This window comes from Aulostomus chinensis, chromosome 21 (assembly GCF_037954235.1).
Source record: "Aulostomus chinensis isolate RoL2024-O1b breed Wild chromosome 21, RoL_Achi_v1.0, whole genome shotgun sequence".
NCBI classification, from domain to species: Eukaryota; Metazoa; Chordata; class Actinopteri; order Syngnathiformes; family Aulostomidae; genus Aulostomus; species Aulostomus chinensis.
The window spans coordinates 12,204,167-12,229,763 of NC_141340.1; the positions used below are offsets into that span (position 1 = coordinate 12,204,167).

Genomic DNA, 25,597 nt, shown 5'->3' on the forward strand with positions numbered 1-25,597 from the left:
ATTCAAAATATCTCTTATCCATAAACTTAATCTGCAGCAACTAATCTCAATAATAATTCAACTCATTCACATGTACAAGTGTCCAAGACAAATTGTCCATAAAAAGAATCAATGCAGCTCTTCTGGCTCCTCCACTTCTTGAAGAAGGCACACCTTCATGATGGGGCTGTCCAGATAGCTACTCCTGGTCTTGATGCGAATCCGATGCACAAGTTTTCCCTTGTCAGTCTGCCTGCACAACCCTTCAAATGTGCCATGAGTTGTGAGGAACAGTGTCATTCATGATGATAACAACTTAGCCAGGAACAAAGTTTCATCTGGTGCTTTGCCACTTCTGATGCTCCTGAAGTTGAGGCAAATACTCCTTGACCCAGTGCTTCCAAAATTAACGCAGACATATCTTGAACTTCCCATTGTCGACGAACATATATGTCCTCCCTTTGAAACACTCCTGTTGGCAATGAAGGTTTGGACTTAAGCAGCTGCAGATGGTTCAGGGTCAGTGCTTCCAAGTCGTTTGGATCAGCAGATGTTTGGTTACGGGGCAGCTTTTGATAATAGCCTCAACTTCACAAAAGACTGTATAGTGACACTCTTCGTCTAGATTCTTAGGATTGAGTTCAACACCAACCTCACAGATCTTCTTAATCACTCCCACACTCCACCATAAAGTGACCCAGAGGGTAGATTGAAAATCCACTTGATTCCCTTCTGAAGGAGAGTGTCATTATCATAATCTAGACATGGTTCCATCTTCCAATTGCTTCTCTGAATTCCTGTTCAGTTCCGACAAAATTTGTGCCATTATCGGAACGCAACTCTTAACACCTGACCACATCTTGCTATGAACCGTCTCAGGGCATTCACAAAGAAATCGTTGTCTAAAGTTAATGCTAATTTCAGATGTATAGCTCTCACCAACAGGATTGTAAAGATGACACTGTACCTTTTAACCATGCCCCTTGCCCGCTTGACCTCAAAAGGTACAAAAATCCACTTCTACTCATGTGAATGGAGGCTCATCAGGTGAAACTCTGACCTGGGGAAGATCTACCATTCACTGATGTTCCAGGGCAGCATTCAACCTCCAACAGACAACACTCTTAGATGAAGTCTTCCTTATTGCAAAACTGGCACCAGGAATCTAACATGTGGGAAATTAGCTCAAATGGTAGAGCGCTCGCTTAGCATGTGAGAGGTAGTGGGATCAATGCCCGCATTCTCCAGTGAGTCTTCTTGAGACATATGAGGCCAACTATGAAGACTGTCACTGTGTGGCCTAGTGATGCAGCCTCTGTGCTCCAGAACTGTTTTTAGTGCACAGACTGGCAGATCTTCAGAGAGGCAGCTACCTACGAGGCAGAGGTGAATCTGGAGGAATACACCTCCTCCTTCCTCAGCTTCATCTCCAAGTGTGCTGATAATGTCACCACCACCTGCAGAGTAACCTGCTACCCAAACCAGAAACCCTGGCTGAATGCCGAACTGAAAGCGCTGCTGAAAGCCAGGGTCGCTGCGTTCAAGGCAGGTGAGGCATCAGCACTGAAAGAGGTGAGGAAAGAATTGAATGCAGGCATCACGAGGGCTAAAGCCACATACGCCCAGAAAATCCAGGGTCACTTTAACACAAATGACCCCCTTGCATGTGGAAGGGCATCAAGTGCATCATGGACCACAACACCAGGGATGCACAATGCCCAAGGGACCCCTCCTTGCCAGATGCACTCATCCTCTTTTATGCCCACTTCGAGGACCCTGACACCCCCCCCCCAAGCCTCCAGCACCAGACTCACACCACCTCTTGACGACACACCCCTCAGTGTGACCACAGCAGATGTGAGGAAGGGAATCAACCCTTGCAAAGCTGCAGGTCCTGACAACATCCCAAAAAGACACACAAAAGCTGTCCGAGGTGCTGGGGGACATCTACAACACCTCACTGGCGCTGTCATCTGTCCCCACCTGCCTAAAGACTGCCACAATTATCCCTGTCCCCAAGTCCTCCACAGTGACAGGCCTAAATGACTACCGACCCATTGCACTCACCCCGGTAGTCATGAAGTACTTTGAGAGGCTGTTCAAGGCCTATATCAAGGCCTCCTTCGACATCACTGTGGACCCCCACCAGTACACCTACAGGCAAAACCGCTCCACTAATGACGCCATTTCATCAGTGGTCCACACAGCCCTCACCCATCTGGAGAGCAGAAACTCCTACGTCCGCCTGCTCTTCCTGGACTTTTCCTCTGCCTTCAACCCCACAGACTGTGGGGCAGAAGCTCTCCACCCTTGGATTAAGTCCCACATTGGGGAATTGGGTCCTGGACTTCCTGACCAACAGACCCCAGACCATCAGGATCCACAACACCGTCTCCTCTTCCATCACCGGCTTGCCACAGGGCTGTGTGTTGAGCCCCCTCCTGTTCACTCTGCTGGTGTACGACTGTTTGGTGAAACACTCCAGCTGCCATATAGTCAAGTTTGCAGGTGACACAGCAGTAGTGGGACACATCACTAACAATGATGAGTCCGAATACAGAGAGGAGGTGAAACACCTGGTGCAGTGGTGCAGCATAAACAACCTCTGCATCAACGTCCAGAAGACTACGGAGATGGTGGTGGACTTTCGGAAGGACAAGCATCGATGGCGCAGCATTGGAAGTGGTCTTCAGCTACAGGTACCTGGGTATGCGCATATCCAATGACCTCATCTGGAGTGCAAACACTTCCCGTCTGGTGAGTAAGGCCCACCTGTGCCTCTACTTCCTCAGGAAGCTGCGGCGAGCAGGACTGGGGAGCTCCGTCCAGAGGAATTTCTACCGATGTGTGGTGGAGAGCGTCCTCTGCACCTGCATCACCATGTGGCATGGCAGCTACACTGCTTCCAAACAGAAGGGTCTGCAGTGGGTGGTCAAGGCTGCACAGAGAACTGTGGGGAGCAGTCTTCCCACCATCTCGGACCTCTACACCTCACAATGCAAGGGGAGGGACCTCCGCATCATGAAGGACACCACCCATCCCTCTCACAGTCTGTTTCGTCCTCTCCCCTCTGGCAGGCAGCTGAGGAGCATCCAGAGCAAGACCACCAGTCTCAGTAAGTTTCTTCCCTGCAGCTGACATACTGTTGAACTCGCGTCATGCTCTGTAGTCTCCCTATCTCTTCCATCTTCAGTGCAATATCGCTTCCATTAAGTGCAATATCCCTCAACTATGTAAATGTACATACTGTTTTGTCTGTTTATATATATATATATATATATATATATATATATATATATATATATATATATATATATGTATGTATATGATCCTTGAAGGGCTGCACGGTGGTGCAGTGGCTAGCACTGTGGCCTCACAGCAAGAAGGTTCCGGGTTTGAGTCCCGGCTCTGGCGCGGGATCTTTCTGTGTGGAGTTTGCATGTTCTCCCCGTGCCTGCGTGGGTTCTCTCCAGGTACTCCGGCTTCCTCCCACAGTCCAAAGACATGCAATTTGGGGACTAGGCTATATTTCCAGAGACATCAGGGTTTATTGGCCACTTCATTTCAGATTCAACAGGAAACATTGGCCCAGACACACAGTGTCACTCTTGAGAAAGGATTCAACTTAGCTCTAAGTCTGCAGGACTACTGAAGGTATTTACATATCTCCATTGAGATGAGTTGGCTGAGGTGAGTATGTCCGAGACCTAATTTGCCACAAATACCTTGAATCTTTAGGTTTCATTTCTAATGTACTTCAATACGGAGTTACTATCAGTCCAAAAAACTGACTCCTGCAGTGGCATTTGCAGCTCTTTCCTCCACAACTTGTCCATTCTACTTGCAACCACTGCAACTGTTAACTACGTGAATGGGATGGTGATCAATTTTGATGTAGCTACACGTGCCTTCCCCATTATAAAAGCACAGTGCACCAGTCCATTGGTGCTATACAGTAACAGGTAGGTCACCATTCTATACCCATCCTCACTTGCACCTGCAAAGTGGTGGAGCTGAGCAGAAGCATATTCCCCAAAAGTGAGAGGTTTTAAGCGCCTATTGACCTTAAAAACCTCAAGCTGATGTAGCTGATTTAGCCAGGCCTTCCAAACTCGAGTGGCCAAGCATTATCTCAACCATGCTGGAGGATAGCACCAGAAATCCTAAAGGATCATAGATAGAGTTGACAGGGAACAACATCCCTCTCCTTGTTAAAGGTCTGTCTCAGAGCATGATTTAAACTTGAATGAATCTGACTAGACATACCATTGCACTTCCAATGCTCTTTCCATAGACAAGTTGTCATTGTCCAAGTCTCGAATTTTTTACCTCCATGGATCTTTCCTGTTGAAATAAGACAGCAAGAACCGCACGTCTGCTGCTTATCCATTTGGTGAGCTTAAAGCCTCCTTTAGCACAAAGAGCACCAAGTTCCTCATAAAGTAAGACTGCCTCCTCTTCTAAACTAAAAGATACAAGGCAGTCATCAACATAAAATTTATTTAGCTCAGAATCAACTGCCCTTGGATTGAACTGCTCCTTGTTATTGCCTGCACATTACCTGAAAGCAAAACTTGCACAACTTGGAGAGGATGTGGCACCAAACAGATGTACAGTCATTCTATATTCCACCAGATCCTGACCATGGTCTCCACCATAGAAACCTTAACAGGTCTGAATAATTGGTACTCAGGTATATACCACACCCTACCATCACAACACTCTAGATCCTCAGCCGGAACTCTCTCAGCATGGCCCTTGGAAATTATGTCATTCATGAAGTTAGCATCATCAGCATGGGAAGAGTTGTTAAATCTCCTTCTGAGAGTCAGAGCATGCTGTATTGCAGCTGTCTTATTGTTGGGCATTCTGACATCAGCTTGTCTCAGAGGTAAGTAGTAGTGTAGTGATTGTCCACCAATGTAGCAGACTTGGTTACCAACTTCATAAAATGGCCATCTTCTTCTAAGAGTCCAAGCTGTTCATCCTGTGCACAGTCAGGGAAGTCAGCCCTTGTTTGTTGCTCCCAGTCCAACCTAACATAGTTTGGCTGCATAGGCATCACCACCCACGCTTCAAACAACCGCCCACGGCCCTAGAGCCATGGGAACATTGGTACCAATCAGCAGGTCTAACCGAGTCGATCCCTGTTGTCTTCATATGTTCTCTCTAAAGATCTTCCTGTTGAGGAATGTCACGTTGATAGCAAACACGGGTCCAAAAACCCACGTTGAAACATGTTTTTCAGTGTGAAAAGGGTATGAGTGTGCGATGGACAGGCGACCTGTCCAGGGTGTCCCCCACCTCTCACCCCAAGGCTGCTAGGATAGGCTCCAGCCCCCCGTGACCCTTAACAGGATAAGAGGTACAAATTGGATGGATGAATGGACGGATGGGCCCATTTCATACAAAGTGCTGAAGCCAGCTGCTTTACCATCGTGCAGACGAAGAACATCTGAATATTGGTCACCCAACAAGATAAGATAAGACCAAGATAAGATCAACCTTTAATCGTCCCACAGTGGGGAAATTTACATCGTTACAGCAGCAAGAACAAGGAGAATTTAAAATAAATAGTATGTGAAGATAAATATGAGGTATGTGCAAATGTACAAAAATAAGTAATATATAAAAACAATACACAAAAGTTAAAGAGGAAGAAGTATGTACAGCAGTGGAGTATGTACAGTCTCAAATATACTGTATGTCTATGTACAGTGGTACTGCAACACTGTATACTGAAAAGCAGTTATTACAGTTGCTCACAATTGTATCTTGCAGTTGATGGAAGTCTTCATATAGCTGTAGTGAAAAGGTATGTCTGACCTAATAAAGTCCAGAGTTCAGGTGTGACTGTTAAACAGCCTGACAGCAGTGGGCAGGAATAAGCGGCGGTACCTCTCCTTCTTGCAGCGCGGGTGTAACAGTCTCTGGCTGAAGGAGCTGCTCAGTTCTGTCGGAGTGGCCTGGAGGGGGTGGGAGGGTCTGTCCATCATAGCTGTGATCTTAGCCTGCATCCTCCTGTTGCCCACCTCCTCCAGAGTGTCCAGGGAGCAGCCCAAGACAGAGCTGGCCCTCCTGACCACCCGGTCCAATCTCTCTCTGTCCTGGGCTGAGATGCTGCCTGACCAGCAGGCGATGCCAAAGTGGATGGCTGAGGCCACTACAGAGTCATAAAAGGTCTTAAGGAGTGACCCCTGCACTCCAAAAGACCTCAGTTTTCTGAGCAGGAAGAGCCGGCTCTGCCCCTTCCTGATCAGGGCGTCCGTGTTGTGTGACCAGTCCAGTTTATTGTTCAGGTGAACACCAAGGTACTTGTAGGAGGTGACCCTCTCTATGTTTGAACCCTGGATGTTCACTGGTGCAGGTGGAGAATGTTGTTTCCTGCAGAAATCCACAACCAGCTCCTTAGTCTTCCCCGGGTTGATCTGGAGGTGGTTCTGCAGGCACCAGTCCACGAAGTCCTCCATCAGTCCCCTGTACTCCCGATCATCTCCGTCAGTAATGACGCCGACGATCGCAGAGTCATCAGAGAACTTCTGGAGGTGGCAGGATGGAGACCTGTAGGTGAAGTCCGAGGTGTAGAGGGTGAACAGGAACGGAGCCAGGACAGTCCCCTGCGGCGCCCCAGTGCTGCAGAGAAGCATGTCCGACTCACAGCCCTGTGCCCTCACATACTGTGGTTGGTTGGTGAGGTAGTCCGTAATCCAAGTTGTAAGGTGGTGGTCCACTCCAGCATGCTGCAGCTTGTCCCCCAGCAGGATGGGCTGGATGGTGTTGAAGGCACTGGAGACATCAAAGAACATGATCCTCACAGTGCTTCCAGCCTTCTCCAGGTGTTCCAGCGATGAGTGGAGGAGGTAGATGATGGCGTCCTCCACGCCGATGCCGGGCTGGTAGGCAAACTGCAGCGGGTCCAACGAGGAGCTCACCAGCGGTCGCAGGTGGGCGAGGACGAGTCTCTCCAGTGTCTTCATCAGATGAGACGTCAGCGCCACCGGCCTGTAGCTGTTGAGCTCCTTTGGGTGGGGGGTCTTGGGCACGGGGATGAGGCAGGAAGTCTTCCATAGCTGTGGGACCCTGCCCAGCTTCAGGCTCAGGTTGAACACGTGCTGGACGATGTCACACAGCTGGTCGGAGCAGGTCTGGAGGAGCCGGGAACTGATGTTGTCCGGACCTGCTGCCTTCCTCACCTTCATCTTCCTCAGCTGGTTCCTCACCTGCATAGTGGTGACAGACAGGCAGGAGCCAGCAGGAGGTGGCAGACCGGGGGTTGGAGGAGGGGGTGGGGTGTTGGTTGGTTGAGAGGGCAGCCGTTTGAAATTGGGAGCTGGTCGTGAGAGTAGGAGGGGAGGAGGGGAGGTCCACAGTGGGGGGTGGTGGTGGGGGCTGCTGCAGGGGGGGGCAGGTTGGGAGAAGGGGCCGACGCCTGGTCAAACCGGTTGAAGAACCGGTTAAGTTCATCAGCCCAGTCTTTGTCCCCCGCAGTCACCGTCTTTGGGCTTTTGTGGCCTGAAATGGTTTTCAGGCCCCTCCAGACACCAGTGACGTTACTGGCCTGCAGCTGGCCCTCCATCTTCACCCTGTAGGCCTTTTTCCCCTCTCTGATCCGTCTCCTCAGCTGGATCTGCACAGCCTTCAGCTCCTCTCTGTTTCCGTAACAGGTGAACAGGTGACATATTGGGTGAAGGTGGGTAGGGAGGACGACAGGGAGACATGGTTGAGGTCTCCAGAGATGAGCAGCAGGGCGTTGGGGCTCTGTGTTTGTAACCTGCTCACTGTAGACAGCAGGGCATCGCACGCTGCGTCGCCATTAGCCGATGGGGGAACATACACGGTCACCGCGACGACGTGTGAAAATTCCCGCGGGAGATAATGCGGCCTGAGGCTAATGGCTAGCAGCTCAATGTCCCTACTGCAGCTTTGCTCTTTAATAGTGATGTGCCCGGGGTTACACCATCTATTGTTCACAAACACAGCGAGTCCCCCACCTTTTCTGTTGCTGCTCTCTTTTGTCCTGTCCGCTCGGACGAGTTGGAAGCCGTCCAACTCAGCGTGTGTGTCCGGAGTTTGCACCGTCATCCATGACTCCGTGAAGAGCAGCAGGCTGGCCTCGCGGTACTCCCTTTGATGCCGGGTCAGCGCTGCTAGCTCGTCCATCTTGTTGGGGAGAGATCGAACATTCCCCATGACGACGGACGGGAGGACGTGTCTGTAACGTCTCCTCTTCCTGCGGCGCTCCTTCCCGGCCCGACATCCCCGCTTCCTCCTCTTCAGCTCGCGGGGAATGTCTGGATTCTCTCCGGCCAGTAGCCCACTGTTAGCCCGCAAAGCTAACAGCTGGTCCCTACTGTAAACAATAGGGTCATGGGTGCGAGCGGGGTCTCTGGAAACAGCAATGGTCATAAAAAAGAAAATAATGGAGATGAGCAAAAGAGAAGATGCCCATCTCCTCCCCATAGTTCTGGGGCACAAAAACACAAAAAAGAAAGTTGGGAAAAGGAAAACATAAAGTACAAAGACAAGAAGAAACTTAAGCACGTACAAGAGCTGCTGTAAAGGCACCCACTCACGCGGCGCCATCTTGAATTCATAAATAAATTTACAAGATAAACATACAACAAAGAAAAAATTTAGAAGGCAGGAAGGAAGGGAGAAACCAATTCAAAATAGTTTTGAATTTTTTGCCTAAATTATTACTTCAACAACATATATATAATATCGACAGTACATCGATACATAATGTATGTAACTCATGTTCTAAAGACTGTAAGCTCTCATGTTGAAGAAGTAAAGCTGATCAACATGCTGGACTAGCTGGTAATTCTCCAATGAAAATCTGAAAATTACAACATTTAGGCATGACAACACGATTAATTAAAACATCAAGGGCTGAAAGACTGCACGATTGTCTTCAAATGTCAAAAGTTCTAAATAAATATTCGATCAAGTCTTGCATTTGTTATGTTTCTGTCAAACAAATTACTTAATACGTTTTGTCATGCAGCAGAGTTAAAGAAGCTTAGGAGTAAAGTCCAAAATGGCTTTAGAAAGTCTGACTGCTAAGTAATCATACATTTATATAAAAATAGTAATAAGCTAGTTAGCAAATGTTGTGTTTGTTTTTTGTGCACATTTGGTACATCAGCAGCAAGTGGTGACTATGTTGCCCCCACTCTAAAAACAGATTTATCTCGGTATTTATACTTTCACTTAAGTAAAGGAACTGTGTTCATCTCACTGGCAATTTGCTGCAAAAGATTTTTACTATAAAAAGGTAATGTTTATGATCGTTATCTGGGAGTTATTTTGGTCTGTATATTCTCTTGTTCCTCAGATCGTTCAATGAATGTCACTTAAAGTGTTAAATTGTTCCTGAGTCTTATCTCTGACTTTGTAAGTGTGGTGGTTTTTTTTATTTTTGGAGCTTTCATTTGCCACATGGGAAACAGGTTTCCACTCCCACAAAACAGTTGTATTGATTATCCGTTCATACCCAAACATCTTTTGATGGAGGTTGTGTAATGGCAGTGATGTTCGGTTGAAGGTCAAAATTTTCGTGATGACAGAGGAGGAGAAGACCACAGGGGAGGGTTGGATATCGAACAGCAGGATATAAGGAGCCCCTACTTGCCTTCACCTCTTCACCTCTTCTAATTCTTCACTCTGTGGCAGAGAAGTTGAGATCATAGGAAGAAGAAGCCATGAGGAACGCACTGCCCTGTCTGATCTGTTTTCTGATTGCCTACATCTATGTTGTGGCCGCCTGCCCAGATGTCAAACCTGCTCCAAATTTTGATGTGAAGAAGGTAAGGTCATACTTTGTCTGAAACTGGAAAATGAATAGATCACTTGTAGCTGTTTTTTGAAGAAATCAGTCTGATGAGAAATTCTGATCTGTTTTTTTAGTATTTGAAGACAGTATGTTTTTTTCTTTGATTAGAAAAAAATATTAATCCATCTATATTCTTCCCACCTTTCTCCAGTTGTTAGGCCAGTGGTACCTCTCTGCCTATGCCACCAATCAGGAATGGTTTATGACAACCAAGACCTATTTGAGGAGAGGAACAATTAGGCTAGTGCCAACAGCTGAAGGGGATGTGGACTTCTTTGCTTCCAACATGAGGTCTGTCATTAATTTTAAAATAAAGTCAGACAGATTTATCTATATTTACCATTTCAGTCTTTTTTTTCAGAATCAGCGGTTACTGCTGGAGACTGAACTTCCGGATGTACAAAACTGACACTCCAGGACAATTCTTCTTCATCAGCAAAAGTGAGTCGAAAAAAATCTCAGACTTCAAAATCCCCTGCCCCAACCCATATCTCCCTTTTCTACAACTGGTCTTCATTCTGGTTTGTGTCCCTAAAAGTTACCGTAAATTCTGGACTATAAGCCGCGACTTTTTTTCGACGCTTCATGCCCCGTGGCTTATGCTCCGGTGCGTATTATACGAGGATTTTACCTTCACCCTGGGGTGTGGCGGGCAGCGGCAGCGGGCAGTAATTCCCTATTGTTCCTGATGGTAGCTCCAAGTACCGTACTTAGGGAAATTCCTAGCCAAATGTTATGGTAATTTCTCTAAGTATTGTACTTGGAGCGTCCAGTCCATGCCGCGGTGCAGTGTAAAAAGAGCATCACATGATATTTTCAGTCATTTGTACTCACCCTCAAGATGGAGAGCAGAAGAAGGAATGCTTATGATGCAGCTTTCAAGTTAAAGGCAATCAATCTGGCGGTTAAAGATGGAAATAGAGCTGCAGCACGTAAGTTTGGCATAAACGAATCGATGGTGAGACGCTGGAGGCGGCAACATGACGAACTGACCGAATGCAAAAAGACGACAAAAGCTTTCAGAGGTCATAATAGCAGATGGCCCGGACTTGAAAACGCTCTGGAAGACTGGGTCAAAACGCGAGAACGGGCGGCCGAGGTGTTTCCGCGGTGCACCGCGGCTTATTTACCGGTGCGGCTTATACGTGTACAAAAATTGATTTTTTCCCTAAAATAAGCATCTGCGGCTTATATAACGGTGCGCTCTTACGGTACTCAAGTCATACTTAAAGTAGATTCAACGTCCTGACCTGTGTGTGTGTCTGTTCAACAGTTTGGAAGAATGAAAATGACCTGCGAGTTGTTCACTTTGAACCTGATCAATATACTACGTTTTACACCATCAAGACAGAGTTTGGAATAGAGGAGCCTCTCATCATTCTTTTGAGTGAGTCTGCCTATTCAACACTTCTCCTTCTGGGGAATAATTTTGTCTCACATGTGTAATCAAATGTGGCGGTAGATAAAACCAGCTATTGTTTGCAGGTCGCACTAAGGTGGTCCCACTCGATATTCAGGAGAAGTTCAAAAAGTTGTCCCTAGACACAGGCATTCTAAAAGAAAATACCCTTATCCTGAAAAAAAATGGTATGCCTCTTCATAGTAACATAGAAATACATGTGCACACTTCCTGTGAATGTATTGTGAATGTTTCTGACCTCTACTTCCTGGGTCTCTCATTACAGGTGAGTGCCCCGATGTCAGAACGTATATCGATCTCTAATCCTGTTCGTGGATTTCATGTAATTCCCTCTCACGACGATGCCTGGAGCTTCACAAAAGCAACATGTTACACAATAAAACTTCAGCATTGCACTCAAATCCCTGCCAATCTCTTAAAAACTTCAGCTTGCACATGAACAGCAGCTCAATGACAGTGGGAAAGAGGGACGGAATGAAGGAAAGAAGGAAGGAAGGAACACTGTGAAAGCTGTTAATTTACTTTTTGCACTTGCATGTGTTTAAACCCTGTTAATTTCTTTTTCAATATATCTTTTGCTGACTCAAATCCAATAAAGAATAGATCAACATATCTCAGTTCACAATAGTTTGTTCTTTTTAAATGAAAGCCTCAGAAATTCATGGTTGTTGGGGAGACAGGACCTGTGGTCAGTCCAGATGTATGCTAACCTTTGTGGTCAATTACCCTTGGTTTCTCATATCCATACATTTCTGTAACATAAAAAAAATTGAGTAAAATGTTTTCCTTGACATACTTCTGGAAAGGAATGACATTTGGTAGATCCTGTGGTACTCGTGGTAGATTCATAGAAACCCAAGTAAATAGAGACACGAGTACCGTGCATTTTTAGAAGTTGGAACAGAGACCTCAAACCCAGAAAATTGTATCTAAATGGAGAAAAAGTTGATTTCAAGCTCGACATAGGCAGAAGTAACATCAATACTTGAATGGTGATAAAAACTGCAATGTCATGGCAAGCTGCAATGCAAGAATAACAGCAAAAGGGTGCAGTACCTCACTGAGGATTCAAAGTCTCAAGACTGAAACAGTCACTTTTCAGCAGGTCAGCTACAGAGAAATTCCAAAAGTTAAAAAAAACAGTTTTTAGAAATACAGTTTTAAGAAGTTCTATATGATAAATCATCGATTCCAAAACTGAGGGCCGTGGCCCACCAGGGGGCCGCAAAGGTGTGTGTAAGTGGGCTGCCAAATCATTTCATTTTAATTTTTTTTTCTTTTATTCTAAGTTGCATCTGGTAAAAGAGTTAAAAGATTAAAAGAACAAATTCATACTTAATATATTATTTGCTAACTTTGTAACTACCAAAGTGAAATTATACACCTAAATTTTTCCTTGTAATCCTTCTATTGTGCAATGATTTAATTTCAAACTTTGTTTCTTAAATGTAAGGAAATAAAAATACATTTATAGGGAGGTTCACTTTTCTGGACATTTGGTCTTATTCTCAGCTTATCCAGGGTGCTACCAGTCACTGGAGACAGATTTTGACCCATTTGGTCTGGTCCTTTTGCCGATGCTATCTGCAATATGCTAGCGTGAGTGGATAGGATCCCATTAGCCTGCCATGTAAATACCATCTTACACACTCCACAGCACATTACAGGCTATTGAAATGAAACTCCATAATATCAATTTAAATGTGTATGTTGAAAGAATAATTATGGATAGAAAATGTTTCATACATCGTGTTTCTTTTCGAGGGACTAGCCTTGGATTACAGGCATAATTTTACCTTTTCTCTTGTCGGTAGTAGTGGGCTCACGTTGACAGCTGCAGTGGACTGATATGCAGTGATTGCAGTCAGGAAGTACTTGCATCACTGTAGCCTACACTTTGTTTACATCCACACCTGTCGGAAGAGAAGCTGACTAGTTGGTCTTTTATCTTATTCTACAATGACTACCGTTGACAGAGAAAATGATGTATCGGATTTTGAAGACGAGGAAGAAGATTTTGTGTCGAGTAACCAACCCTACATGTACGAGCCCGGATACATTGCATGAATTGCAGAGCAACGCGTTCCCTCGACGTAGAACTTCAAATACTCAATGACAGTGTAAGGTCTACGCCGTCGCGGCGACGGCATAAACCAAGCTTAATGAGTCACGCCCGCCATCTTGCACTGCCTCCCCTCAGGCACACACACATACTCACATGTACAAGCACGCACACTTGCTGCTTGCTTTATTACACTTGCTTGTGATTTGTGGCTGGAAGTTATTACCTGAAGCATGTGATAGGAGTAATCAGACAGAAGTGATACGAGTTGGAGATTGATTTTGCAAATGCCTGTTGTATTTTTAAGAGACGTTGTCCTTGTGTCTTTGCTTGGATTGTGATAAAAGCTGGTTGATGGAGTAAGTGCCGACCTCCACTCCTTCTCTGTTCACTCAAGAAATATCAACATTTCCCCAAATATTGACATTTCTCGTTGAATAAGTTATTGGATCGGATTTTCCGTGGTGCCCTGTTTATCATTAATTTCAATTAATATGCTTTACTAATTTAATAATAATTAGAATCATCTTTGATAAGGATTAATTACTACTAATAACCAAATCTCACTCCCACACTGCACAACAGTGCAAGAACTCTGAAAAGTCACTTAAACTCCAGGCTGGATTATAAAGCTTTTGATCACTCTGAAATTGATTGAAATCAGCATATCTGAAAGCTTCAGGGAGTGTTTTAGAGTATGATGCAAGAGGCAGTTAAAATAATGACTGATTGTTTGTAGTCCTGTTTTTCGGTTTAATTATTGCTATTTTTTATTTTCATTTACTGCACTTTGCATTTTAATTGTAAGTTTTCCCTGTTGGACACTTTTCGCTTTCTTTGGATAGAAACGTTGTATGAATCAAATTTACTAATTTCCTACTTAAACAGGAGGTGGCTGCGTCTCCTCCTGCCCTCGGCCTCAAAACCTCAGCATAGTTTTGTCTTTTGAAAAATATCATGCATATGAATTTATTGAGGCAATTGTCGAGGTCAGAGAGATGATTGAGGTCATTTGCACTTATCATATAACATGTCGATTAATCGTTTATTGCAACAAGTGAAGAAAATAAAAACAGAAAATTCACGCAACTGTTATTTTTCTGTTAGAAAAAATGATTTAAGACGGTTTAGGATGTTTTTTCTGCACGGCCCACAACATAATTTGCAGTCGTGGAAAGTCATGTAGTAAAGTAAGTAATTTTACTCAAGTACTATACTTCAGTATAATGTGAAGGTATCTGTATTTCAATTGAGTATTTGTTTTATGGGGGGGACTTTGCACTTTTATTTCATGACATTTCAAATGATATATTACTTGAATATACTTTAATTCCACTACATTAATCTGAATCAATCCGTTCAGAGTTGCTTCGCCAAAATTTTTTTTGTCCAGACAACATGGCCAAACCGATCAAGAAGTACTTTTCCACACAAAGCCATCACCTTCTATAGGACACAATCAGAGCAGCACAACTGAAATGCACTACACAACTTTTAGAGTTCAATGGATCACAATAATATAAGAATTTGTTCTTTTGCTTTTAACTAAATCCATCCATCCATCCATCCATTTTCTACCGCTTATCCTGTTAAGGGTCACGGAGCTGGAGCCTATCCCTGCTGCCTTCGGCGAGAGGCGGGGTTCACCCTGGAGAGGTCGCTTTTAACTAAATTTAAATTCAATTTGTTTCAGATATTTGAATTGGGACTTAATTTACTGGAATACTATTTTATATGGATATTTCTTATTTTAGCCTCTCTGTGCCTCTTCCATTGCTGGCAATTTGCTACAAGATGTGTACTTTTATTCCAAAAAATAAAAATGTATATCCTATTTCAACAGGGCTATCAGGGTCTGTATGTCCCGTAGTTCCAAGAAGTCTTTAAAGGAGTCACTTAAAGTGTTGAAGTGTTCCTGAGTCTTATCACTGATTTTGTACGGATGGTGGGTTTTTAATTTTTGGAGCTGTCATTTGCCACATGGGAAACACAGGTACACTACCACTAAACAGTACTGATTGTCAATGCATGCCCAAACTTCTTTTAATGGAGGTCGGAGAAAGGGGTTTTGGAAGAACTCTATTATATACATGTGCCGGTTGTGTAATTTTGGTGTAAGGTCAAAATTTTCACTATGCACAAAAGAGGAGGAGGAGGAGACCACAGGGGAGGGCTGGATATTGAATGGCGGGATATAAAGAGACTCTACTTGGCTTCACCTCTTCACGACTCCTGACTCTTCACTCTATGCCAGAGAAGCAGAAAGAACAGAAAGAAGAACTATATGAAATTTTTCTTGCTTTCCTAAGTCTATAGAACACGATTTGTGTGCAGGATGCCTCTGTAGCTCTGCAATAATATAAATATAATAATATAATAAATAATAATATATAAATATAAAATTATATTTTTTGATAGAGGGGGCGGCATGGCTCAGAGGTAGAATGGCCGTCTAGCAACCAAAGGGTTGCTGGTTCAATCACTTCCCCCCTTGACCATGTTGAAGTATCCTTGAGCACAATACTAAACCCCTAATTGCTCCTGATGGCCCTGCGACAGACTGGCAACCCGTCCAGGGTGAACCCAGCCTCTCGCTCAATGTCAGGCCTCAATGTATAAGCGGGGAGGGGGGGGTCCAAGAAAATGGATGGATGGGACGGAATTTTTTGAATGAAGTGATCTTTAAATATTGTATCTTGTTGTGATTTGAAATTTGCGGTAGGCCTTAAAGGGATGTCCATTAAATTTCAGTTAAATGTGCAGACCAATTATATAGCAGGAGACTTGCCCTTTTACTGTAAACCAGCCTGCATCAAAGGTCATATCAAGCTGTAGTAGATTGTATGAGTGTGGATTTAACCTTTCAATGACTACTTAACAAGGATTACATCATTACCTGCTCTTTCATGAATCCTAGGCCGAGTAATCATATATGGCAACCAAACAATATCCACATACAGAATATTGCGGCTACCTGGAACCAGTTTAAAAACAATCAGCCACGTTGGGCTGAACACGGATGAGAACTGTTTACAAGAGCACCAAAACACCTGTATTTTTGCATCCAAAGCACTTACAATGGTCCTTGCGAAGATAGACGTCACACAAGTCAACACAAGTTTTCACTTCCAACGTTCATCCGATATCATCTTCAAAATGCCAGCTGATGAGACAAAGTGAATGCAACTACAAATCAAGGATCAAACACTCACAGTGACACACGCCTCACGCAAGCACCAATGCAGTGCACACACACCAACCAAGCCTACAAACAATAAGATCTACATATAGCTCCTACATTCTGGCCCCTAATTATTCTAAAGCAATAAAATTACACAACTACTAAAATGTAAGAGACAAAACTTGGTTAATTATCAAGATAGCAACATCACATTCAAAATATCTCTTTTCCACAAACTTAATATGCATCAACTAATCTCACTAATCATTCAACTCAGAAAATATTCAATCAAAGTCCATTCGCATGTACAAGTGTCCAAGACCAACTGTCCATATATAAACAAAAAGCAGGTCTTCTCGCTCCTCTGCTTCTTAAAGAAAGCACACCTTAGTGATGGTCCTGCTCCTTTCATTTTAGAATAAAGTTGGGATTTCAAATTTCTAAGAGCCTTTCTTGCTGCTGGATAAGCCTGTATAAATACAAACAGTGGGTTACTTGCAAACTTGACCTGTTTTTCAATAAATTCAACAATGTCACAAAAGGTCACTATGATAGAAATTATCCTGTAAATCGCAGAAAACATTTCGCCATCTGTCCCTAAGTTTAAAAGGCAATTTAAAAAAAAACATTCGCAAGTTACCAGTGATATCCAACTCATGCATGGCCCCTACCTCTGCCATGAAATGCAGCATCTTCGTAGCAAAAGGTCCTATGCCTGCAGGGCTTTCACATCCTCAGGTTTCAACACCGGCCATGAGAGGAACATCTCCATGTAGGCAGAAGCAATTTTCAAGGAATTACCAAAATGTTCTTGCAGTAAAGATTTAGCCCTGGCATATCCTTGATCATAAGGGATATGCTAACAGCTTCTGACCAGGTCCCTGGGCTGCCCTCTGGTGTACTGCTTGAGGAAGTACAAGTAATCTTCAGCACTGTCTGCCTTGTCTTCACTACTATGTTCAAAGGCCCTTGTGAAATTTTGAAAGTGCAAACATCAAAAATCTGAATGTCCCGTCTTGGAAGAAAGAAGAGAGACTGTCGCTCAACCAACAAGGATGTAATTTCATTCCTTTTCTCCAAAACTGTTATTAGGCGATTATAATCAATGCAGTTTTGCATTTCAGGTGGAGGTACAACTGAAACAGATGATGTGCTTGTGTACTCTATATTTTACCTTGTTGCATCTTTGGCTCCAGCCCTTTTGACAATGTGACTTGTGGCTGCAGCTCAGTCCTTTTCTCTTTTGGTCTAGCGTCCAACAAAAGTGAACATGGCTGGTCACCTTGCTGGAATATACTGATTTGGTTGCCTAACCGCCACAGGCATGAACGTCTCAGCATCAGCATTCAATGTCAGAGCTTTCTTCTGTTCTCCCTCCAAATATTAATTCATTCAATTTGATTTAGCACTGGAAGCTCTCGAACCTTCAGAAGCTGTTAACACTTTTACTTTAGCTATTTGAACAGCTATTTCCATATCCAAATCAAGCTACTCTTTCCTTTTTCTGAGCTGCTCCTCCTGCTCTTCTCAAGCATGTTTGTCCTTTAAGAGGCTTTGGTGAGTAATGAGTGCCATCAATGTCTGCCTCATCTTTAGTAGGTGGTGAGGAGGTAGATAAAACACTGGACTTGGTTCTTGCTGAGCTTCTTTTCTTTGAGATTCTACTTGCAACATTGGAGATGCTGTCACTTGGTTAAACATCATTTTCCTTAGTTTGTGAATCACATGGTTCATGAGGTGGGTATGACTGAGGTAAAGTGACATCATCTACGCTTATGTGTGCCAAACTTTTAATAATTTGCCTGCTTGCATCAGAAAGCCACTTCTTTACATTCACCCGAAAGCCACTGTTATGCAGTGGTAAGCATTTTGTTTTTCTTTTCTTTTTAAGGAAGCAACTAAATCACAGCTTCATGAAATTGGTCTACATTCTAAAGCAACACAGATACATTGTCAAGATGAGACTGAACACTTGGAGCATTATCATTAGTTTGCAAAAGCCCTTTGATTGTCCTTATAGCATCTTTAATTTTGTTATCTTGTGCTTGACAGTCTGCTTGAAACCTTTCAATTTGATTTTCCAGTGATTTCACAGAGAGTTTGGTTTGTCTTTTCTTCACAACTCTTGCACTGACATCATGACACAAAGTAGACCTACCAGATCACATTCACTTGTGAATTACCAAAAGCATACAAATCCATGCACAGCACAATTAGTTCTGTTCACATAGCCCTTTAATGGCATAACTTAGCCACAAGAAGATTGTATCAACAATAATCATAAAAAGATTAATTAACAGGCAATTATGTGACATTCCCCCTACACTGCCTAGAGATGGAGACTAGACTCAACCCTTGTCTTCTGTGCATACTAGCTGTGGGTACTGATGTACCTATATATCATTAGTCTTGAGCTGTCTTAAAACAAGAACGACAGCAGCACTCACGAGCCAACGGCTGCACCCGCTTGATGACACAAAAATAACAAACAGCTTAAAACAAAAAACAGTACACCTACCCAACATGGCTTTATTGAAATTATTTACGATCAATATCCTATCGCCCCAGATTCTTTCAACCTTTTGCTCAGTAAATATATGATCTATGGGTTTACCCAAATGTTTTGAAAATGAAGGACATTATATTAATTACACAATCTTGTAAGAAGAAGAGAAGAGAAAAGTTTGAACATGTAGAATGTCCAAACTTGTGTAGGTTTGTGTGTTTGAGAGTCAGTATTACACTGTTTTGGCCGGGATTAATTAGACAAAGGAGGTGATATGGGTTTAAAAATACTCCTTACATCAGAGATGTATGGAAAAAGTGATGATCTAATTAATGCTAATCCAGAAATAAACTAGAGTTTCTACCTTGCTAATGAATCCAGTTGCAGTTTACATTCATGATTGTAGGAACTTGTTGAAAACACTGCTTGCTGTGCGGATCTCAAAGGAATTTATTGAGAATTCTTATGTTTCTTTCTTATGTCACTACTTCATTATTTTATGCTAGATGTGCACAGATATCCTGACGTATCATAGAGTTTCTTGCAACAACAGAATCACTGTATTTCTTATACAGTAGGTGTTGTGGGAAATGTATCATCATTGAATCATGTCATAAATTACTCTCAGACTCTGAAAGTGTCATTAGGTGAGGTGCGTGAAATGAAATGAAATAAATGAAAATGAACATGTAAATAGTGTTAGAAACAAACTTTCGTATATATTTTTTGGGAAAACTGTACAATGAAATTACATGAATTTTGATATCACTGGCATAACAAGAATAATGCAGAGCAGAGTCTGGAGGCACTAATTAAGCAGGTAAATCAAATCATTCTCTTATATTCAACCCTGCTCCATTACCTTAAAGACATGTGGCTAGCGTACGAAATTTGACAAAAACTTAAGCTAATGAGCATCTGTGATTAGAAAACTACTTTTACACACGTTTTGTTCGATTTGTCATTAGTATGAGGGGACTTAAGCAGAATAGAAAAGAAGATGAAGTAGGACAGTGATCCACCGGTGGAAACAGTGAGATCAGTGTGAAATCTTTGGTATCGACTCTCACGTGTTATGCTATCATAATGAAATGAGTTTTACGTGTCTGTCTCCTCCTCACACACGTTTTGGCCCATTGCATGTTGAAATCAAAATACCAGCAGCACTAGATAGTTAGATATTCTACCCAAATCCTGTGACATTGTCTACACATTTGCAGAGGAAAGTGCATCGACTAATCTTACTATGAATGCAATAAATGAGCCTCTTCCATCGAGCATGATTGAGCTGATGATGCCTTGGGGAAGTTCAGGAGGCGATAGGGTGTCATACGGCAGAGCCCTTAAAACAACTCACTGAGATAACTTTAATAATGCGTGGACTAGAGGCTCACCGGAGAAACTAAAATGTTGCCTTCTGCCTCCCCCTGTTGTTAGGAGATGAGAACAAAGTTTCTCTGCTGGAACTCTGGGCATTGCAGCCTCTCTGTCAGCTCCTCACTTACAAGTAAGTCAGGCGCAATGCCTTCATGGCCCTGGGTACCATGGCCAAAAACAGTACATCAAACAGCACATGACAGTACTTGCAACTTGATAAACTGTTGACTTACTGATGGGTCCTGAATTACTGTGTTAACTTTGTTTCTGTTTGAACTGCAAGACGATTTCAAGAGTGTCCTGAAACAACTAGATGTCATTCCATCCATCGTTCACAAACTGTCACTTAAAGGCTGGTTTTCTCATCATAACCTGAATACATGTTCTCTATACTATGTGATTACTCTTTAATTGTTTTTTTTTTTCAAGTCAAGAAGACCCTCCTTTCCTTTGACAAATCTGCATCATTGTTTGCATGGTTTCTTGTTGTAATATTACTCCATTCATCCATCCTTTCATTTTCTTCCACCTATCCTGTTCAGGGTTGCAGGGGGCTGGAGCCTTTCCCAGCAGCTTTTGGGCAAGAGGCAGGGTTCACCCTGGACAGGTCACCAATCCATCACAGGCCAACACATATAAAGAAACAACCATTCACACTCACATCTACGGTCAATTTAGAGTATCAATCAGCCTCGTCCCCAATTACATGTCTTTGGATGGTGGGAGGAAGCCTGAGTACCCAGAGAGAACCCATGCAAACTCAGGGAGAACATGCAGACTCATATAGAAAGATTCCGTGCCTGAGCCGAGACTCGAACCTGGAACCTTCTTGCTGTGAGGCAACAGTGCTAAACACTGCACCACCGTGCCGCCCTGCAATATAGCTGTCTCTAATATATCTGTATGCTTGTCTGTTTTACTCACACATCTCATCCAAATGCCACTTTACAAGGCTCTATTCAGTGTATTTCATGTGGACTGCATATCGTAGTATCTTATTGTGGTAAGGAGGTGTTGCAGAACACATGCTTGGCAGTCAGTGTGTGTGCTCAGGATGAGCTAACTGCTGTGGAGATGTGCAACTGCGGGTAAGAAACTGACATTAGGGACAACTTGAACACAATATTCAGTGACTCATGCCATCTAGCACAGGTGGAGCATTGTTGGATTAGTCTGAGTAAAAATATAAGTCCAAGCAGAGTAATGTCTCAGGGAGCCAGTAAATGGCAGTGTTTTTTTTGTAGCTAAATCGGTAGCTTTGGGTCATTTTGCTCATATTAACCGTGTGTATGCATGCCGGTGTGTTTGTGTGTTTCAGAGCCCTAGAAATGCTTCAGGAAATCAACAAGTCAACAAACTGGAGGAGCAGGTTCAGTGACATCATCATGGATGACTTCTATAATGCTTCTCTGATGTTAGTGCAATCCCTTTAAGGGTTTGTATACAATATATGTGTATTCTTCTGCAAATTATGCACGTCAGAAATTACTTAAGAAAATCTAGATATGGTTTGGAAAGTTAAATTGCTACTAAAATGTCTTTCACAGATGTTATTACAATAAACATAACCGAAGATAACATTTTAACTGTTTTCTCTCACTTTCCCATCTTTGGGTCTTTCGGTAATGTCAACACTTTCAGCTTTGTCTTTCGAGGAACTGTCCACACAGCCACTCACCACACACCTGCCCATCATTGTTGTCAACACAGCGACAGAGAATGTTGCACATAACCTCAATTTTCTGTCATGCTATAAAAGCTTATGATGCCTTAAGAAAACTAGAAAACACAGCTTATTCTCAGTGTACACATCCAGATTCCGACTCAAATAAAAGCTGAAAATTTAGACCAAAATAATTTTGAAACTGGCAACTAGCTGACTCCTCACACTTACAGAGGATGATTAAGAATTAATTAATGAAACTGGCATGATTTCTACACTAAAAGCCTTGTCCAACAACAGCTGCTATTTGAATATTGAAAGAATGATGACGAAAAAGAAAAAGAAAAAGAAGTCCCAACCAGAATGTCAGACAGAGACACAGCAGATGATTACAGAAGACATCCCGTTGCAGTTTCTCATTGAAAAGGCCAAAGAATCTATTCTGCCTCTAAATGATGAGTGGGAACACTATGCTGCATTTGCCAGGTGACTGATTAATAACACCAGCACATTTCCAACATGTAGTCATGTCAAAGGGATAGAGAAACAATCATTAACTCCATATTATGTAAATGACAAATTTTTTTCTCTGTAATCATTGAAATAGATTGAAAATGTGAGAGTTCACACAAATGCATTGTCACATTGGATGATGTTTGGATGCGGTTTGTGCTGTGTTTAAGATGTTTCTGATATTTTTGCTGTTTATAGTTGGTGGCAATGGGGTGCCATTAGTTTCAAGCTACATATACGTGGCTGACTCTCTAAATTGTGGCAAAAGAAAATTATGAAGCAGTGAAAAAATATCTCCAGGAGGTTTAGATCAGCTAATTCTGAGTACTTGGAAAGCAAAACTTTTTGGCTTAAGTTATTACCATTATTCAACTTTCAGCATAGTACAAGAGTCACACTTTCACCCATGTGGTTAGCTTGGTGCAGCGCAGACACACTCCTGTTACCCGTGCACACCACATCCCATGTATGAACCCTAAAGGATCCTCAGAACAGTATACAGATGCAGACTCTAGCAATCTGATGTGAACACTGAGAATTTTGGAGGCAGAACACTTCATCCAATTCAAGGACCAAAAAAATTACAAACAAAACAGACCTGAACAATCGTGGATGCTGAGGAAAACACCATCCATCCATCCATCCATCCATCCATTTCCTTCCACTTATCCTGTTGAGGGTCGCAGGGGGCTGGAGCATATCCCAGCAGCCTTTGGGCGAGAGGCAGGGTTCACCCTGGACAGGTCACCAGTCCAGCGCAGGGCCAACACTTATAGACAGACAACCATTCACACTCACAGCCACGCCTACAGTCAATTTAGAGTGTCCAATGAACCTCTTGATGTCTTTGGACTGTGGGAGTAAGCCGGAGTACCTGGAGAGAACCCACGCAGGCACAGGGAGAACATCCACACAGAAAGATCCCATGCTGGAGCTGTGACTCAAACCTGGAAACTTCTTGCTGTGAGGCAACAATGCTAAACACTGCACCACCGTGCTGCCCCTGAAGAAAACAAAAAAGGATTAAACAGTGAAATATAACAGATGAAAGGACAAAGACTGACAGAAGAAGCAGAACCAAAGTACAGACTTGACTGACCATTCAACTGAAAAAAAAATGGGGGGAGAACATGAGGGAAGGGGAGGACCCAAAAAGATTAGAAACGCTGGGAACAAAGTCTGTGGATGTTAGTCCATGACTAAAAATTCACAGGCTCCAAGGGACCATGACAGTAACTTCCGTGATCCTGACAATAATCTCAGTTATTCTGACAGACATCAAGTCAGACCTTGTCTGAAAGTGAGAGCCAGCATTTGCTGGCCTGGTACTTGAAGGTGGGACCCATCCTTCGAGGTTCTACTTAAGGTCTGTCATATGCAGACAGTGTTACCCAATTCACAGTTATTCAAAATTTCAGTTTTTTTACAATCATTTTTGATTCAACTTTTCTTAAACACATGACAAAGTCAAAAAATTGACATTCCGAAACACTGTGGATGGGACCACATTGTTCCCATCTGTCCGACCTTCAGTAGAGCTTTATTGGAATGTTCTTGTCAGGTTGTTGACTTTGGAAGTGAATGACTGGGTGGGAGAACAGGAATGGGATAGAGCTCTCATGATACTATGACAATTTTATCAAGTCCATGTTTTACAACAAATGTCTGTATTTGAAAAATCCTGCATCATGCAAAAAACAACAAAGCAGCAGACATGGGCAAACTACAGCCCACAGGCCATATATTGCCTGTTAGCTTTTAAATATGGCCTGCTGAACTTCTCTAAATTCTATTATTAAATTAAATTTTACTAAAATTAAACCTCATTCATTTTTACCTTTTCCAAAGCCATGTTTCCAAACCTCAAAAGGATGGCACAGAAGATGCTGACATTGTCAACACTTTGGATCCATCCTGAGAATTGGCACAACAAATCCAACTCCAGACTTTGATGCACTGGCAAAAAAGGGAGATGAACAACACTGTTCCCATTGAAACTGAACAGGAGTTTCCCTACTGTGTTATGAAATTTATGCATTTAGAAAACAATTTGTACAATGAGCCTTATGTCACAGTTGTTCAGTCTTCTTTAGTCTGTGTTGTGTGAAATATAGGCCAATGCTCCATGACCTTTACAGCGGACGTTTATTGCCTGAATACAGCATGAAAATCCACTGGTCAGTCACGTAGTTCCAACGGTTTACGGCACAGCTCTGTAGAAAAGTTAGCCAAACGTTAACTTAGTTTAGGAGCTGAGGAAGCTGACTACCCTACAAACACTAACCAATTTGTCACATTAAATGAGTTACAATGCAGTTGCCACTTTCTGTAATCTAGTCGAAAATAATATAAGGATAGCTATGTCACTCAATTACATTATTTTGACAGATTTTGTGTAACACTGTGCTTTGTGCTAACTACTTTGGGCTTGAGCCTCTCCAACTGGCACTGTGCCAGAATTTATGAACTGAGGGAAGGCCCACCAACCAATGGAAATTCAGAATACAGGTACATGCGAAAAGGGGATTGGGAGCAAGTGGAATCAACAACACACAACAAAACTCTGTTACACTTGCATATTCATGCTTTGCTGCCTGTTAAAGGATAAATACTTTCACGTAATGGCTTTTACATGTCATTTATATTAGTTAAAAAAAAAAAACCCACTATCAATCTGTTCCTGCCCCCCCCCCCCCTTTCAAATTTTAGAACCCATTGCTGCCTGGGAGTCGAAAAGTTTGTCCAAACGTTGGTTAGAGGGTAAATATACAAAATAGAACAAAAATTGTGTTAATTTTCCCCGTGACTAATAAAGGAATATCTTATCTTGAAAAATTAAAGTGGAATTTTGAACAGGCCGCTGTCGTGGTGCTCGCACCCTGATGCTTGACATCTGTTGTAATGAGCCGGGAATACTTACAGTCTTTGTAGCCTTTTTCATTTTTTAAAAAAAGCCTTGTGAATGTTGAGACAAATGAAGTGCGTGACACTCAAATCCTTATGGAAAAAAATAGCCAAAATGAACCCATATCATCACCATGGAAAGGGAATCCCACCCCTC

At 42.9% G+C, this 25,597-nt stretch overlaps 1 protein-coding gene and 1 long non-coding RNA gene across 6 annotated transcripts; one reads left to right on the forward strand and one right to left on the reverse strand.

The window, feature by feature from the left end:
• Positions 1 to 7,730: 7,730 nt before the first annotated feature.
• Positions 7,731 to 25,594, reverse strand: LOC147241734 (uncharacterized). 5 transcript variants are annotated; one of them, XR_015110807.1, is made up of 11 exons: positions 25,457 to 25,594; positions 24,593 to 24,749; positions 24,374 to 24,492; positions 23,411 to 23,539; positions 15,516 to 15,541; positions 13,031 to 13,147; positions 12,291 to 12,344; positions 11,473 to 11,585; positions 9,956 to 10,030; positions 9,476 to 9,645; positions 7,731 to 8,365 (listed from the first exon to the last, which is right to left on the reverse strand). It is a non-coding gene; the product is annotated as an uncharacterized LOC147241734 (long non-coding RNA). The 5 variants fall into 5 exon arrangements; XR_015110805.1 differs by having other exon boundaries at positions 11,473 to 13,147; XR_015110806.1 differs by lacking the exon at positions 24,593 to 24,749 and having other exon boundaries at positions 11,473 to 13,147.
• On the forward strand, positions 9,369 to 11,837 carry LOC147241735 (lipocalin-like). The gene is made up of 6 exons (XM_086190749.1): positions 9,369 to 9,788; positions 9,966 to 10,105; positions 10,176 to 10,255; positions 11,088 to 11,201; positions 11,300 to 11,401; positions 11,500 to 11,837. The coding sequence occupies exons 1-6, from the start codon at positions 9,684 to 9,686 to the stop codon at positions 11,535 to 11,537; spliced, it is 579 nt and encodes a 192-aa protein (XP_086046875.1). The 5' UTR covers positions 9,369 to 9,683; the 3' UTR covers positions 11,538 to 11,837.
• Positions 25,595 to 25,597: the final 3 nt, after the last annotated feature.

What these genes read in the sequence shown, in the direction of transcription:
- LOC147241735 (XM_086190749.1), top strand. Translation starts at nt 9,684, where the DNA reads ATGAGGAACGCACTGCCCTGTCTGATCTGTTTTCTGATTGCCTACATC. An exon ending in GCCTCTCATCATTCTTTTGA is followed by an intron (nt 11,202 to 11,299) that starts GTGAGTCTGCCT and finishes TATTGTTTGCAG; the next exon opens with GTCGCACTAAGGTGGTCCCA. An exon ending in CCTTATCCTGAAAAAAAATG is followed by an intron (nt 11,402 to 11,499) that starts GTATGCCTCTTC and finishes CTCTCATTACAG; the next exon opens with GTGAGTGCCCCGATGTCAGA.